The sequence below is a fragment of the Populus euphratica genome, unplaced genomic scaffold, assembly GCF_000495115.2.
Source record: "Populus euphratica unplaced genomic scaffold, PopEup_1.0 scaffold26.1, whole genome shotgun sequence".
Taxonomy (NCBI): Eukaryota; Viridiplantae; Streptophyta; class Magnoliopsida; order Malpighiales; family Salicaceae; genus Populus; species Populus euphratica.
The window spans coordinates 863925-881390 of NW_011499896.1; the positions used below are offsets into that span (position 1 = coordinate 863925).

General features: G+C 36.5%; 3 protein-coding genes and 1 long non-coding RNA gene across 6 annotated transcripts; 2 read left to right on the plus strand and 2 right to left on the minus strand.

Annotated features, from left to right (window-relative positions):
- Positions 1 to 257: 257 nt before the first annotated feature.
- Positions 258 to 1889, plus strand: RPH1 (resistance to phytophthora 1). Its single transcript, XM_011035367.1, has 4 exons — positions 258 to 616; positions 747 to 957; positions 1129 to 1298; positions 1399 to 1889. Exons 1-4 carry the CDS (start codon positions 341 to 343, stop codon positions 1423 to 1425), a joined length of 684 nt encoding a protein of 227 aa, XP_011033669.1. The 5' UTR covers positions 258 to 340; the 3' UTR covers positions 1426 to 1889.
- Positions 1890 to 2014: 125 nt separating this feature from the next.
- BSM (Mitochondrial transcription termination factor family protein) lies at positions 2015 to 5375 on the minus strand. 3 transcript variants are annotated; one of them, XM_011035370.1, is made up of 3 exons: positions 5266 to 5375; positions 2990 to 4669; positions 2015 to 2344 (listed from the first exon to the last, which is right to left on the minus strand). In XM_011035370.1, the coding sequence occupies exon 2, from the start codon at positions 4643 to 4645 to the stop codon at positions 3080 to 3082; it is 1566 nt and encodes a 521-aa protein (XP_011033672.1). In that variant the 5' UTR covers positions 4646 to 4669; positions 5266 to 5375; the 3' UTR covers positions 2015 to 2344; positions 2990 to 3079. The 3 variants fall into 3 exon arrangements, with proteins under 3 accessions (XP_011033672.1, XP_011033670.1, XP_011033671.1); XM_011035368.1 differs by having other exon boundaries at positions 2015 to 2357; XM_011035369.1 differs by lacking the exon at positions 5266 to 5375 and adding an exon at positions 5182 to 5224 and having other exon boundaries at positions 2015 to 2357.
- Positions 5376 to 8383: 3008 nt separating this feature from the next.
- LOC105132082 (uncharacterized) lies at positions 8384 to 10641 on the plus strand. The gene is made up of 3 exons (XR_843542.1): positions 8384 to 8954; positions 9348 to 9504; positions 9914 to 10641. It is a non-coding gene; the product is annotated as an uncharacterized LOC105132082 (long non-coding RNA).
- Positions 10642 to 11249: 608 nt separating this feature from the next.
- On the minus strand, positions 11250 to 17168 carry LOC105132083 (uncharacterized). The gene is made up of 7 exons (XM_011035371.1): positions 16524 to 17168; positions 13918 to 14051; positions 13682 to 13799; positions 13261 to 13377; positions 13064 to 13179; positions 12813 to 12967; positions 11250 to 12050 (listed from the first exon to the last, which is right to left on the minus strand). The coding sequence occupies exons 1-7, from the start codon at positions 16966 to 16968 to the stop codon at positions 11570 to 11572; spliced, it is 1566 nt and encodes a 521-aa protein (XP_011033673.1). The 5' UTR covers positions 16969 to 17168; the 3' UTR covers positions 11250 to 11569.
- Positions 17169 to 17466: the final 298 nt, after the last annotated feature.

The following is a 17466-nucleotide window of genomic DNA, read 5'->3' on the forward strand; positions in this document are numbered from 1 at the left end:
TATCTTAATAGACTTAATTACTTACTCTTCAAATTTTTTTATTTTCCCAATTAAAAAGCATATTTTAGAGTTAATTGGATATAAAAATGGATGGAGGGATCAAATTAAGCAAAAGACTTGAAGTGGAAAGGGAGGGATTAAGGAAAGAATTCAATGAGAGAGACACTTCAGAAAAATATAAAAAAGTAGAGGGACTATCAAGCAAAATAACACCCCCAAAAGCTTAAACAATACCAACAGAAGTGGGCGTGATATTTGTAGCTAGCCATACATTCCTTATCAAATTGCATGCAGCCTTTTGTCTTGGTTGAAGAACAAAAACAGAAACCAATAATATACCATGAACGCTCTCCTCTCAAGCTCAACCTCTCTCTGCAACTCTCACATTTTGAAGCTGACATCCAAACCCACAAGTTTCAGGCTATCATTACCATGCAATACCAATACTACCCAGTACTTGGGCTGCGACAGCTTGAGCTTGAGAAGACGAGCCAGCAACAATGCAAATGAAGTGGATACGCAGACAACAAAAGAAGATCAGGCAACTGAAACAAGTAATCAAGTCTCCAGTTCATCATCTGCTGCCCCACCTGCACTTGATAAAGACCTCAAAAAGGTTGCTTCTATTTTTAACTGGTTTATTTTCTTATGGGTTTCTTTCTTCATGTTGTTCCGTGGATGTTGATGCTTATGTTATTGGTATGAATTGAGCCAAAAGGATGTCTCTCTTTGCATTGCAACAACAGGTAGTTCAAAAGACTGCTGCTACCTTTGCACCCCGAGCTTCCACAGCTACAAAAAATCCTGCTGTACCAGGAACTACCTTGTATACTGTTTTTGAGGTTCAAGGCTATGTCTGCATGTTGTTAGGTGGAGCTCTTTCTTTCAATCTCATTTTCCCATCAAACGACCCTGACATTTGGAGATTGATGGGAATGTGGTCCATCTGGATGTTCAGTAAGCTTAATTCATCCTTCTCTGTTGTTTTCCATTTCTAAATTCATTTATTACTTCATTAGCTCAAATACAAGATGCTAGCAAGCTCTGGTTTTTACGAGTCCAATATCCTCATGGGCATAATTTGATTCAATTAAAGATTCAGTTGCCATTTTGTTTTTGGGCTGGCAGCAATTCCCTCCCTTCGCGCCCGGGACTGCTCCAAGAATGAGAAAGAGGCTCTTAATTATCTATTTCTACTCGTTCCCTTACTCAATGTAACAATCCCCTTCTTTTGGAAGTCCTTTGCAGTAGTATGGTCCGCCGATACCATTGCCTTCTTTGGAATGTATGCATGGAAGGTATGATATGCATACTTTAATTTATTTCTTCCTTCAAGAACATTCATAGAGTTGATGCTCTTACTTTGATAGTCATTTTGAAATATGATGCTTTCTGCAGCTGGGATGGCTCCAGAAAACAGAGTAGCTGGGGATTCAACATCTCTTCCTTTTCTTGTTTGGATCGTTTGATGCAGATGAGACAGTAACAATGCTTAGACCTGCAATTGAATTGCCTTACTACACTACGGGCATGGAGATAGCTCGCGGTGATTGCACAGCAGGAGGTGCCTTCTGTCAGTAAGATGGAGATGCCTGTCTTTTCTTGTGGAGTGTAATGACAAATCCATCTTGATTTTATTGACTCTTATCCCGGGGGCTTGCTAGCTTCTCGTCTTCTCTTATTTTATGAAGTGGATTCGATTCACTGTAAGTGATACCATGTACACGATACCTTTGCTAAAAGACGTAACATGACAGTTCATTAGCAAAATAGACCTGGAAAACGATAAACCAGCATATTCATGGCAGGAGGCTATGCAATTTGGCTGTTGGAAATCTGTGTAAATGTGGACTGAATGGCAAATTGTATAGATCGTTTTACCTTTATCATGGGTGTTCTGTTTTCCCTACAGATCTAACAAAAAGAATGGGAGTTACATTTCTTTTCAAAGGGGCTTCTTAAATTCTATCAAAAAGAGACTAGGCACTTCAAGCATACTTGAAATAGAGACGGGTGAAAAATTAAACACCAAAACAAAGTTCTGTTTGTTGAACTGGTTCGTGAAAAAGCTCCAGATAGAATGGATGAAGACCAACAGTATGATAATACAGGGACTAATGTAATTTAGCATCACAAGCTGTAGCATGTTTATAATTATAAATAGTACAAGCTCAATGACCTAGCCCTCTGTTGTGGGAGGAAAATGCTCTTTCAAGGGATAAGCAGGACACCGCCATATTCACATTTTGGGTTGGTATTGTGAGATCAATTGTATCCATCAGGATCCCTTCACATTCACCCACATAACCCAAATGCCGACTAGTATTTTACCATCAGTTACTTCCTGCAAAGTCCAGCTGTACAAACAAGTTCCAAAACAAGAATCAGCAGGGGAACCAACAATGCAGCAAGCAATGACACAAAGTAAATGAATGCAATGGCCGATTATTGTAAATATCTGGTGGCTCAAAGAAGAGGTTATGTTATGCTTATGGACCCCTAAATCCTCCTAACTGCAACACTAAAATATTTCAAAGAAAACTAAACTTGTCATGCTCAGCTATCTCACAAGCTACCAAACATGCTGTTAGCATGGCACTACCATAAACAAAGGTAATGGGCACTAAAATGCAACGGGAACTAAAATGCTATCAAAGTTATTCCATGAAAAATGCATTACAATGCAAAAGGCAGCATGAACTGGCTGAGCTTATCTACAACTTTTAGGGAAGAATGTTCAGGAATTGTTATTTCCAATCTCTTATAGCTGTACCAGGGACTTGTCATAAAACAATCTTCAGACATTGAACATGCAGACATACAGTTAGTTTAGACCCTTGTGTAGTTTTTTATCTCTAAAATCTGCTACGCCAATGAAATCATGATGGTTTGCATGTGTTTTAAGAATCGGATTCTAATTCATCTTACATGAACATCAATGATATTAGAGTTCTCAAATGCCTTAAATTCTCAATAAAAAAATTCTTGCCTTTGAAATTGCATCTACTCAACATGAAAATCAATTTCATGAAGCCAAGATCCTCCAATGCAGACCACTTCTTACATCTGACTAATAGCTCTAAATGTGCTCATCATCACTGTCATCATAGTCAGAAGCAGAATCTTCACTCCTTGGTTCCGTCAGAGTATTCATGTCAAATGATGGCATCTCCATCTCCTCCATGTCAATAGTGTCATACTCCATTCGTTGCTCAAACTTCTCATCAGAGCAGTTAAGGAGCCATGAAAGTGAACACTTCATGCCCTTCTTTGCAACCCTCTTATGTCTTGGTTTTATAGTGGACTCCAAACCATATGTAAAGAAAGCAGGGAAAGTAACCAAATCATCCAAAGGTCTTTCCATCACGACTTGGAAGTAATCAAAACTGTGTTTCATAATGTCAAGATTCAAAGCAAGCAAATGGGGACATCCCACAACCATTGCCCTCACTTGTTGCAACGAGAATCCACAGTCTTTAAGGAAATCCACATGTTTCACAATAGGTAGTCTACTAAGGCTGACAACCTGTGGCATCTTCTCAACAACTCTGCCAAAGTCCTCAGGGCCCAAATCAATAACTGAATGAAGTAAACACTGTTGACCCCGAAGTTTTTCATTCAGCTCAATTCCAATAATCTCAGGATATTGTGCTACCACAGAAGGAAGTGAGGATTTTCTTACATTAAACTCTAAAAGGGATCCAACATTTGGTTTCACCTGTTCCTCTAATCCAAAACCAAGGATGTGAGGTCGCTTTTCTATCAATCTAGCTACAGCTAGTCTTGGTATGCCCAAGCTTTCAAGATACTCCACAAAAGGCTTGATCACCCGTCCTACTCGCATCCCCAAAATCTCTGGGTATCTAGTTAAAACCCCTCCAACTTCTCTCCTTGCTAACCCAATTCCTACCAAATAAGCCACTGATGTGCTCATGGTCCCTTCAAGCTTGAACCCCAGAATTTCAGGATATCTCTCAAGCACCCGAGGGACATCATTTGGCTTGATATCCATTCCTTGAAGATATTTGACCACTGGATCTAGATCTACAACAACACTAGCATGAAGGACTTGGGGATATCTTCTTAAGAACTCAGTGAAAGTGGATTTCCTAACACCCAATTTTCCAAGATAGTCAAGCACCGGAATCATGTTCTTCTTCACACTGCAACCAAGCACAAGTGGGTAGTTGTTGATGTCCTCAATTGTGAGACCTAATTTGTGAAGGAAATCAACACGTTCCCTCATAACCTCAGTAGTCACAGGAAGTTCCAACCCATCAAGTTCATCAGGGACAATACCAATTCCCCTTAAGAATTCATAAACCTTGGCACGATTTGCTATCTTCTCATTTTTCATTTCCAGCAAACTAGGTCGACTATAGAGGGATGAAGAGCTTCTTTGCTTCCGACCCAAACGAACATTACCTGTGTTGGATAGAGATGAACCCACAGAAGTTGATTCAAACGTTCTCTCAGCAACATAACACCGAAATCTTGTGACCCCAGTCCTCTTCATGTCATTACTTGGGATTCTAAGAGTTGATATAGAGTTTAGCTGTAGTTTGCAATAGACGAGAACAGGTAACTCTGGATGTGCAAGCAAAAAACTAGGTCTCGTAATGCCAGCATAGCTTACAATCGTCATTATAGGTTTGTAGCGTCAACCAATCTGCAAAGAGACATTGCGACTCATGAGCTGCAAATGAATGCTATTTCAAACCACAACTTAAACCATTCAAACAAGGAATATTTAGCCAAGCTCATTCAGAATAAACACATAACCTTGAAGATTTAGCCGAATTCATTCAAAATAAACACATAACCTTAGGGATTGTGGGAATAAATCCTAAATGAAAGGCCCAGAAGAAAAAAAAGAGGAGGAGGAGGAAGAAAGCACAGCATTTAAAGGCTTCAGCATAAGCATCATATCAAACAATGAGATAAAGGTAGAACTAACGGTCAAGTGGACCGAAAAGAAAAACATAAATCTATATACAAATTAACAAACCCATCATATAAGACTCAAAATCCTAAGATTAACAGCCTAGAAAAAACAGAGAAATAATACCTATTAGATTCACTGTACAAGCAACAAATGAAAACCCTAAAGGAACTTAAAGCTAAGAGGAAGAAAATGTAGCAATAGTAGTAGTAAGCTTCAGCATTCTATGTTTTACTTTCCTGGTTTTTCTTCATTATTAACGACTATTTAGAAAAAGAAGTAGTGAATAAATTAAAAGAATTGTCCGAAGCTTAAATAACGACCTGTGAGCTGAACTAGAGTGAGCGATGCCCCCTGCTTTGGCTTCTTCCTTGAGACCTGATAAAAGGAAGAGGGTAAGGTTTTCGAGTCCGCCACGATCACACCCCTGCTTTTGTTTCTTTTATAGCCCTTTCCATAACTTGCAAACTAGCCCCTCTGGATTCTAGGAATTACTTTATAGCCCTAACATCTTTCTATTTTCACAATGGACTCTTACAACCATGGGGAGAGACCCGATTGAGACTGAGACTGAGACTGAGAATAGACAATTAGATTAGGGACTACATTGAGGTTTGTCTTGGATATGTTTTAGATCAGGTCAGTTAAAAAATTTATTTTCCGAAAAATTTAAATGGAGTGATTTCCAAAAAAAAAAAAAAAACCTTTGGATTCGGTCAATTTCCTTAATTCATGTTCAAGATTTTGAGTTAGTTCCATCCTGAGTAGAGTATTGTAGCTATAGATTTCAAACCCCATATTGTTTGTTTTGTTTTTATATTTTAAAAGTTTTTTATTTTTTATTTTAAATTAATATTTTTCTATATTTTTAAATTATTTTGATATATTAATATTAAAAATAATTTTAAAAAATTAAAAATATATTATTTTAATATATTTTTAATAAAAAAATACTTTAAAAAACAACTATAATTATACGGTATTTTCTTTTCCTTTATTAGGAAAATCTAAATGGGGACAAGTTCTTTCTCTATGTCTAGAAGCAGTAAACATAGGAAGAACATGAGAAGGAAAGTAGAGATAAAGAGAGAGTTCTGCAAATTTTACACAGAAACTACAATTTGTTATAACTTGTCTTCCTAGTTTCACACATTGTAATGTTTATCCTTCACCGACTAACTACCTTTTCTATTAACTAACAGCTTTTGTTAACTGCCCTTCCAACTAACTCTAACTACCAACTAACTCCCACCACGTACGTGGAATTATTAACAATCATATGTTGAATGTGTATCAGTCAGGCTCAATTGTGTTCCTCTGGATTGGGAAAATTATAATGATGGGAAGGTGATGGGAAAAGAAAGTATTGAACTAAATTTTAAAAGAAATTGTTGTTTATCAATATTTTACATATATTAGATATAAAGAAAAATCTTGTATATGCAAATTTGTTTATGAAATGTTTTAGAGCCAAATAAATTTATTTTGTACAAAAATAAATTATTTGTGAAAAAGAACTATTTGTGCGATGGAATGTTTAAAACTTGTATTAATAATAAAGTTAATCTCTAAAATTAAAATAAATACAAATTTATTAAAACTTGTGCATTATAATATATGTAAATTGAATGATATTTTAATTAGAGGAGGAAAATGATATTTGATAAATTTTACTAATGATTGTTCAAAATATACTTATGTTTATTTAGTGAAAAATAAATATTAAGCTTTTTAAATGTTCAAGAATTATAAATTAGAAATTGAAAGTTAAAAGAGGAAGAAAAATAAAATTCTAATAAGTAATAGAGATGGTGAGTATTTTTTTCATGGAGTTTTCTTCATTTTGTAAAGAAAATGAAATCATACATCGAATTAGAACTCCATATGCATCTTAATAAAATGGCTTGGTGAAAAAAAAGAATAGAATATTTATTGATATACTTAATTCTATATTAGTGAATGTCAAATTTCTTAGTAATAATTTATTAAAGGAGAGTTTTATTCACTGCTTGTCATATATATAATAGAATTCTTTCCAAAAAATTAAAAGTTTCTTCATATAAATTATGGAATATAACAAAATCAAATTTAAATTATCTTAGAGTTTAGGATTGTTTTGCTTTTTATAGAGTTTTGAATCCAAAATGGATGAAATTGAGACCTAGAGCTTTAAAGAAAAATTTTGTTGTTTATGTAGAAAATTCAAAGATATATAAAATAGATTCAAGTTCTAATATAATTGTGAAATCTAGAGATGTTGAGTTATTGAAAATAAATCTTACACTAATTCTAATTTAATTAGTGAATAAATCAATAATTTTGAAGTTCAAATAGAATCAACAAATAATGTAGGTTTTAATCCAAGTTCTAGTTCTAGAAATAAAAAAATTTAAATGAATCATCTTAATGAACTAGGATGAAGCCAGCATGCTAGAAAAGAAAGGAATTTACATCCAGGTTATATATCTCCACAATTTACTGTTTTCTTAATTAAAGGAGGCAGTATAATTTATGTGTTTAATAAGATACTAACTTTTTTAATAGTAGAACATGCATAAAGGTAATGACCTCTCGAGATATTACACTACCCAAAACTTATTACCAGCTTACCATACCAAATAATTCCTATCGTGAAGAAAATATTTACTACTCGATCGTTATTTTCCATTTCTTATTATTTTTAAAAAATGAAAAAACAAAAAACTTGTTTTTCCCCGCGAATCTGTATTCCGGATTATGTTGTGGAATATTTCGGCAAAAGATCGGTATTTAGAGCCGTTGAAATTTGCTCATCGGTTTCAGATGTTCATGTGAGTTCTGAGCATTTTTGTCTGTGATACTGGTGTTGATCTAATCGATATAGTATTAGTTCTGTTAATGTCTTGATTGGACGGGAAATGCTTGTAAAAACAAGACCATATCTTTTTTAAGAATTGTCCAGCAAATTTTCTGGACTTTTGTAGACAAGTTGTAATGACGATTATCTGTTTTGTAGACAAGTTGTAGGTGGATGTTTGGCTTCAAACATTTTCTTCAGGCGCAGTCGCAACAAATCCACAGGCACTCTTGTGAACAAGTGTTGTCGTCATGAAGGAAAGTGGCTCTCTATGTATTTCATAAAACTCACATGAGAAATTTCCTGGAAAGCCTCGGAATTTATTTTACCTTTGACAACAGCACATTCCATATCCCTGTCGATGATGCTAACCGGGTGAACCTTTCTACAGCAATTGCTTCTGGATAGATGCATCTACATGAAAAAAAACTGTTTATTTTTATTAAGATTGAAAAATAAATCCACAAAAAGCAGGATAGTCTTTAGTTAGCACTCTCTTTCCGTTTGCAGCAATGATTAATTCCATACTCGCCCTTTTAACAATTTACTGCTTGCAAATCCTGAGCTATGAGCAAGTGATTGCAACTTGGCAGTGCTGTTCTTGACACGAAAGAGGGTTGATGCTCCTGCTCCTGGCTTTCTGGGTGAAAACCCTATTTAGTCTCACACTTAAGTCTTCTTGTCAACATGTTTGAAATTATCGTTTGCTGATTGCTGATGATCTGGAATACCGATGAACATGAGGCTATGCAAGCGCTTGCCATAACATCTCGCCCACAATTCAAAGTGCATGCAATTCCTTTTCTCCATCCCCTTATCTTAAAAGTTACCAACGAATAATGATGTTCTGCTTTTCCTGTTTTGTTTTTCTTGTTCAAATAGCAGATGACAAGCTTCTACTTAATCTTATCAAGTCAAACCATTTGCATTTTTAGTCTCATCATCCACACTTTATAACTTCTACGATTCCCTGTAATCTCCGCCCTCAGATAATCTTTCGAGTTGCTATTCTATTCTACTGCCAATACTTGTGCGTTTTATAATTTTTAATTAAATCATCTTCATTCTTGCTATGACATTACCACTCCCTTGTAGATTTGGCCTTCTACATTTTATTCCTTGGTGGTCAAAACATCGTGGCAACTTTCAGAAGCTATTTCCACATTCATAGAAGAGGTATAATTCCAGCCTGATCTGGCAGGTCTTTTGGTTTATTATTCCGAAAGAAGCCACCCTTTCTAGAAACACACAGTATTGGGCTGCTCTTTTATGATATTCCTTTCGCTTTCATGTTTTAGAGGATGACTTATTCTCCAGCATGCTTTTGTATTTCTTCTCAGTCAGATTCTCTTAACTAAAAAGAACAAAATTTCAGTGACACGTTTCATATAGGTGCATCTTGAACTTACAATTTCCAACGATTACTCTGTTTTCCATGATCTCAATTAGGTGGTGTATGTGTATTTTTCTTGGTCATAAAGTGAGTGGCTTTGGCGTCAATTCTCGTTTGGGTTATACATACAAAAATAAGAAGCTTCTTTAGCACTTTCATCATAACATTATTTCCAGGTTCATATATGAGGACTGGTTCAAGCCCCGTATTGCTGCGAAGTTGAAGTTGCCCGTCTTTTGGGATGATCAATGCCTCCAAGCACCTCCAAAAGATGAACTTTGAAACCAACACATTCCTGTGCGCATTGCAAACATATCAGATGAAAAATAAAAGGTAGTACACTTTGAAGCTTGTACATGCATAATCTATACCAGATTGGTATGTGGTGGGCAATTGGCCTTGATGTTTTTAGTTCTGCTGTATGGTTTCCAAGTCCCATCGCAAATATTTACATTGGATCTTCCAAATGGTAAGTTATTGGCTCATTGAAGAGGCGCCATCAAACTCAACTAGGATATTAATTCTGCTCACCAGCTAGTTAAGAGGCTGTGAAGGGCATAGCTTATCTCATAACAGTAGTTGAGTGTATATTTGTGATTATCGTAGAGTTCATTCTGTATCCACACGCATGCATGCAAGTAGGGAGGAACGAAAAATAAGAAAGAAAATGATTGATTGTGAATGATCAAGGTTTGTTAAACTATCATTTGGTCAAATGATAAATTGCCCTGATTCGGAGCAGCAATTGTTCAAGTCCGTTCTTTCCCCACAGCCTAATTCTCCAACTGTATGAAAAGGAACATTGATCTCCAACAATACTTTGGTTTTCAGATGACAGTGTCACCCTTTCCTCTGTCATCGAAGTTCGTCGTTCAGCTTCTCTTTCTGCTACCAAAACATGGAACTCCGACCCAAGCATCTCATCTACTGCAAGATTCAGCGTGCTGCTCAAATTAATGGTCTCCAATATAGAGTTAAATTAAAGCCAGACAGGGATGGCATTTGTATTGGATTTGGTGTGCTGTTGCTCAGTATTGTTTAGTGGGGCCTCTGAAATATTGTCCCTGGCATCCACATGTTCACCAACCCAGACGGCCCCATTACAGTCAAGTATCAGGTCGCCTCCGTAGTGTTCCAAATTTTCTGGAAATGATGTTTCTGTTTTTTCCCTAGATAGCTAGGGACTGTGAGCAACTGGCCCATCTCAAGCTGTAATGCATAAAAATATCACTGTTAACGATAATAATAGCATTAAACGAACACCTTCTGACATACCATGCAGACAGACAGACAGACAGACAGAGGGGGGACACCTACAGTCCGGTCAGCTGACCAGACGGATCAGATGCTGTCCAGGCAAGTCTGCTGGGCCATAGCACAAACAGGCAAGACCAGACAGTTGTCAGATCAAGTCCGTTGGGCCGTCGCCTAACAACCAAGACCATTCGGCTTGTCCCAACCAGATAGCTACCCAACCAGGGAGCTGAGCAACCTGTCCCTCTCGTTTTAGACCCTGATTGTAGACGTCGTGTTTTTTTAAATGATTGAATTTTTTTTTATTTCAAGTTTAATTTTTATTTTATTTTTTTAAATCATATATTAAGATTCAAAATAAATTTTCAAAAATAGAAAATACAATTTAATATATTTTCAAATAAAAATCAGTTTAAAAAACAACCAAATAATATCAAATACTATCAAATACTTAATCATTAAATAAATGAAGGGAGAGAAAGCTAATCATTGAAGAGATGAAGAGAGAGAGAGCATTCTATATGAGCTATTTTAATGTATTTATAAATAAAAAATATTTTAAAAAAATAATTATTATCATATTAAACACTATAACTAGTGACTTGACTAAAAAAAATATGAGATTTACTTTATTTAAATTTTTTATATATTACATATTAAGATAATTTATTTATTTCATTCAATTTTAAAAACATTTATTGACAGGGAATGTAAAATATAGTTTTTTAAACATGAAGATAAAATGAACAATTAAATTATAGAAGACTAGTGTAATTTTCCCTATTCTAAATTACCATCAAGGGAAATAAAGACAAGCAACCAACGAGCAAGTAATCTGTCTGTAAAAAAAGATTAAATTTCAATAACCTTAGTTGATACAAAATTCTACCCTCAACTAGAACTAATTCACACTGCTCAAACTTGAAGCTCAGCTGATCCTAGGGACCTAATGTACTGACAAAGATTAGAACCCATTCTTAGGGAGGAAAAAGAGGAAACGAATTAAAAAACTAGCTCTTCTGGCAGCTCGAGAGACTTTTTTGTACAATAAGAGAGAGCTCCTTCCTTCAGGAGAGGTGTATATGTGCGCCATGTTTGTATTTGATTCATATTGCTTTGGCCCCAGAGCTGCCTCAGGATAACTTCAGGCCGATTTCCCTTCAATACTGATACCTGTATTGGAAGCAGAAGCTGCTACATGTGTTTCGACTGGAGAGGATAGTGCAAGAAGGCGTCCTCTTTGGGCACGGGGTGGAAGATGTTTTGCAGGTTTTCTAGATCCTACAGCCCAGGGCAAGAAAACCCCTGTACCCCCATTGGGCATTCTTTTGGGACTCAAGACCATAGGGCGCATTGGAGCGAGCATTACCACTGGAGAACTAAGAACTCCCCAGTTAGGAGGCATTGAATCCATTGGCTCATAGCCATCAAGAGCTCCATTAGGCACTGGATATGGGCTCGGGATGCTAGGTTGCCATAGGGTCATGGGACTAGTTGGTGGTGACTGCACATGTTTGGATTCAGGACGCACTCTGAAGAAAGTTATGCTGACCCTTTTGTTTGAAGACGGGCACATGGCATGTCCGGCCATGTCAGCACTGTTTCCCCTCATCACTAAAAGAGACCTGCAATAATTCCAAAATCATTTCACGATCCAAACTTGTCCGTTGGAACATACTGATGGAAATTGACGACTCTCTCAGAAAATTTAGGTGAACATATTTCAGACAATGCAAGCTGACTTGTGTAGGATTGCAGCAAGACTTTCATGCTTTCCAGTCTAACAAAATTTTTGTCACGAAATGAACACACAGTAGAAAGTAAAGAGATGATTGAGGCAGAGGTCACAGATGGACTTTGTGAGATGCATTGAGATTTGAGAGCATTTACTTAACTTCAGCCTGTCAGACTATAGAGAGCCTGGTTACAAGATTAATGCCGCCTCCTTCTCTCAATGAAGTCAGTGTTACTAATAAAACTTATAAATGCCGAGACTTCTTAAGTTTCTAAGATTCACGTTGAAGAGCGTAATTTGAATGGATAATCAACACAATTTCAGAAAAGGAAACACGTGTTATTTTGAACTGGCATGTTTTTTAATGAGTAGAAATGACAGTTATTTCCAGAAACCAGAAGCATATAAACCACAATAAAGTTAGGTAACGCCACGTGTTGTGGGGTAAGAAGAAGAAAAGCTCCAGCATCATTATGTAGCTCCAATGCAAGGTTGTTCTTTCAAGAGAGTTTTTTGGAGTGGGTTTTTTTGTAAAGTTATGTTCTATCAGAAATGGGATTCCTGAATTTTTATAGTATGAACACGAGCCTAATCACTCTGAAACTAACAAATATCTATATACTCTTTGCACAAGTTTTGAAGGCATACATACCCTTTTTTCAGAAACAGGGAGAGCGATCCTCTGTAATTACCATCACTGTCACTCCCGAGAATACGCCCAAAGGCCATTGTTGATTCTGAGAGGATAAGAGTAGAGATTGGTTGGTCTAGATGAGGTGGCTTCAGAAAAGGTTGTGAATATTCCTCCTGCATCAAAAAAAGCATATATAATTCGACTTGCTTTTCCAGTATAATCTCTATACAGAGACAACGTGATGATTCAGAACAAGATAGAATGCCTACCTCATCAAAGAAATGGATGATGCATCCATTAGGTTTTTTATATTCTGGAATTAATTGCCATTGAACCAGGTGATCAATGACACCTTGGAGAAGAACTGGAATTGGCTCTATATTGCCTATGAAAATTAAAACCGCAATTACAAGCTGCTCCCATATAATTTTTCTGCGCAATTAAGAAAAGTTACATGATATCTTACTTGATGGGTTGTTACTTGCAGCTTCCTCTTTTATATGTCCAAAAATTGGAACCCCAAGCTGAATCAGCTCCCTCTTGTTTCCCTTCACCTGCTTGTTGAATAAAATAAAAGTCTCGCCTGCATCCAGTCGTCAAGAAGATTCACTTAATAATAGACAAAATCTTGGCTGTTAGCAAGGACAAGCTTTTCCATATTCGAAATGCGTGTTTAACCAACTTTGACATGTGCATTTAAGAGAGTTCGCTATCCCATTCCGGCGATTAGATCAAAGATCAAATGACCGCTAACTCACGGCAGTTAATGGTGTAAGAGAATTTTCGTGAAAATTCAAAATGGTCCTAGCGTACGTCCTCAGGGCACATTCTATTAAAAAACTGAACGCGGCTACATTTTATAGAAGTAGCAAGAAGAGAGAGGTCACCTGAGAGTTCACCATTCTGGCCAGCAACCCGGAGTTCGTTGACGAAATCAGTTAACTTAGAGAGCTCAGAATCAGTGAATATTGACTCGTATAACTTCAAACCTTTCACAACATTCACCTGCCAGGTGTAACATCTCTCAATCAATAACAGCCGGCTGCATTTTTATTTTTGAAAATTCCAGCTTCTCTAAGGAAACAATTTTTTTGTTTTCTAAATTTTGAAAGAAAGAACTCGCCGTATGCCCTTTGACATGCTCCTTGGCTGTGAATCCTTTTGTCAGCTTGATTTGAGAAGGACGTACGCCGCAGTCTTCATGATTGGCACATATGTCATCGTCATTCTCGCTAGCAGGCTTCACTTCTTGAGATCCTGCATTCCCAATTCAACAAGAAGAAAATTAAAATGGACTTTAGATAATATATATATATATATATATTTGCATTAAATATCTAATCAATGATGTTATTAAACTATATCACCCCCCCCCAAAAAAAAAAAAAAAATCTCCGCTTTATTATTTAAATTAGTAAAGGTTGAATTTTGGTTCAACGCTCCCAAATTCCATCCACCATTTGACTGGACAGTCTTAAGGCAGGGAGGTAGGTAGGTCATTTACGGAGTCCATCAATCAACTGTTAAGAGTAATTTGAGAAATCAACTTGTGAACCTGTGACAATAACAATATATAGATAGCTGTTATCTCGATTCATTTTTTTTTTAAATAAGAAATAAAAGGGTCAAAATACTGGAAATTTCATTGCACGAGATGATTCTGCAAGTCAATTGGGTAGAGCCCACATAAGACATCGTAAAAATAGGTTAAAAATAAATAAATTTAATAACTCCCCCTGTGTAAACGAAGAGCAATAACTTTTTTCCACCTCTAAATGCATTCTGTTCTAGTATCCCGTAATAATCAAGTGATATACTTCAATTGTTTACTCTTACCACCGACAGAGACAGCATGCATTTATTAATTTATGCCTTCATTTCTTAACCAGCTACTATTTAATGAATGGTCACTTCGCTCTCTTTTTTACTAGTAATTATGCAATCGATTTCACACTCCTCCCTTCTTCAAGACTTCAGACTTCAGACCATGTGGGCTTTTATCACGTACCACCTTTTTCCTTCCACGACGGCTGGACACACTCTCTAGATTTCGTGACAAAGCTGTCACTGTCCAAAATTGTTCTAAACCCTACCAAATATATGACCACGCAAATCTGCTACCAGAGACGCAAAATAAATAAACCAATAAATAAAACAAAAGTAAAATAAGAGTGCCGCACTATGGGAGATTCGAATATTCATCGTCTAGGCTGCCCAAACCATATTTTAAACAACCAGTTTAATCTGGTTGCTGGGATTAGATTAGAGTGAGTTTATGAAAAAAAATTTAAAAAAAAAGTAAAAACAGTAAAAAAAACGGTTGACTATTTATTTTTTTACAAAAATAACATCTTTTTGCTTTATAGAAAAAAAAAAGAGATTAATCTAGAATGTTCTGGTCATCTCATTAAAACTCTTAACTCGGTATAGATTATCAGGACAGATTTAAAAACTAAAGCGCAAAAACCAAATGTTCATTGGATGGCCGATCCCATGAAATTGGAGTTGGACCGGCAACTCGGAATTTCATCAAATACAGTTACAGCTAACAACCTCCCCAGAAAAATTTGTCAAGGAAAACTCTCAACAACCCAACAATAATAGCAGGTACGCACGCACGGAGTCATGCATGACGTCACTAAGAAAAATCGGACGGTCACCATCAGCCGCCGCCTGCAATAAATCATTGCACGCATCTCCAGGAAAGGTAGCGTAAGGTTATTCGCTACTCCCAAAACTAACTGTAACTTCGGCTGCAGAGAAGCTTTCCCCCCCCCCTCATTGGAATTCTCGATACAAACCCCACTAAAACCTCGAGAGAATATCAATCACGTCATTATATATAATATTTTTTCTGAAAAACAATTAAATAAATAAATAACTGGAGTGTTTGATATTTAATTTTCTTTTTACTTTACCTGTACTTCGAATCAAAACATGTCAAGGGTGGCCAAAAATCCAAACGGAATTTTGTTCAATTCAAAAGTCATAGAAAGCAGTAGAACAGGGAAAGGGAGGGTTTGAATCTCGGATCTGACGCAGAAAAACATGCTTCTTTTAAGGTGTTCGGCAATGTGGGTAGTTTTTTAAAGTGGTGTTTATTCAAAAATATATAATAATAATATTTTTTATTTTTAAAGATTTATTTTCAACAACACAAGTTAAAATAATTAAATAATATTAAATAAAAAAATAATTAATTTCTATTTAGACCGCAAGACGAGGATTTATATTCTTGATAAAACAGAGAAAAATAAAAACAACAATGTAAAAAAATTGTCATTGACCATCACTCTCCATTTTTTTATAATTATAACAAAAAAGAATCACGTTGGTATCTTTTTCGCCCGTACTCCTAGCAACCCAAACAAGCTGGCTGATTGCAATTATGAACTCTTTCTAGTTTTTACTGGTAATTAAACAAGAAAACGATTAATAAATAAAAAATGAATTTGCGCTGGCGCATCGTTGAAGTTGCCAATAAAAAACAAAAAGCAAACAAAAAGATTTATTTATTTCTTTAAACAAACAGAAAATATATAAGAATCCGATTTTCTGTCAACTTCCACTATTATCAGCCGATTCCCCCTCAAAATTCCCCAGGACAATTACCAAATCGATAAAAACAGGGGAGATAAAAGGAAATTCATATGGTTGAATATACGGTAGAGAGAGAATAAGAAAACAAGAAGGTAAATCTGGGAAATGAAAAGATCAGATTATACTTACCTGAATCAGTAATATCACTATCAGGTGAATCCTCCTCCTCTTCCTGAGCAACATGACCATTTTCCACGCTTATTTTTACTTTCTCATCGCTGAATTTATCAGTCTCCACGTTTCCGAATGATGCTGCTTCCAGTTTTGTCTCAGCCACTCGCTTTAGCTCCAGAGCCACGTCTGCAATGGAGTGGTACTTCTGCATCTGGAGCACAGGGATCCAGTTAAGCCTCCTCCCATGAATGGCCGCGAACACCGCCTCGTACTCGGATCCTGCATCCAGCTGTGCCAGGTGGCTACACAGAGCATCGATTATGGCGTTAGCCGCTGCGAATTCCCCACGAAACCAGGCAAGAATAGCGTCCTTGGCAATCGTGTCCGCCATCATCATCGGCACCGGCACCACTGGTGGAGTACCTTGATGATCCGTCGGCGATACTGCTCCTGCCGCCATTAGCCCCGCTGATGTTCTTAACTAGATTGTAAAGAAACAATCGTTTCCTTTTAAATCTACCAGCTATCGGATTTTATGAAGAGTCTGCCGGCAGAGATATCGGTGATGGGGAGTATATATCGGGTTGACAGAATAAGATGGAGAAAGGGAGAGGGGCAGGTGAGAGAGAGGGCTGTCTCGCGTGTAAGGGTAGGCTTTATGGGGCGGACCTGTGACATTTTTATCATAAACATAAAGGATGGTTCGTGCCAACTCCGTACGTGTGGGGATACGTTTGTGTGACGTGGCATAATTACAATGATCGTTACTAGGAATTCTGATTTGCAAGTTGAAAGTGTATTTTGACAAGCACTGGAAATAAAATTACTTCTTCTTTTCACCGTTCGTTTATTATTTTATTTGGTTTACGCACTAATCAATAATTTAATACTAAATCTCTTTTAAAACAATTTTAAAAAATGTATTTTTATATTATAACACTGTTTCTAATTAGAAATT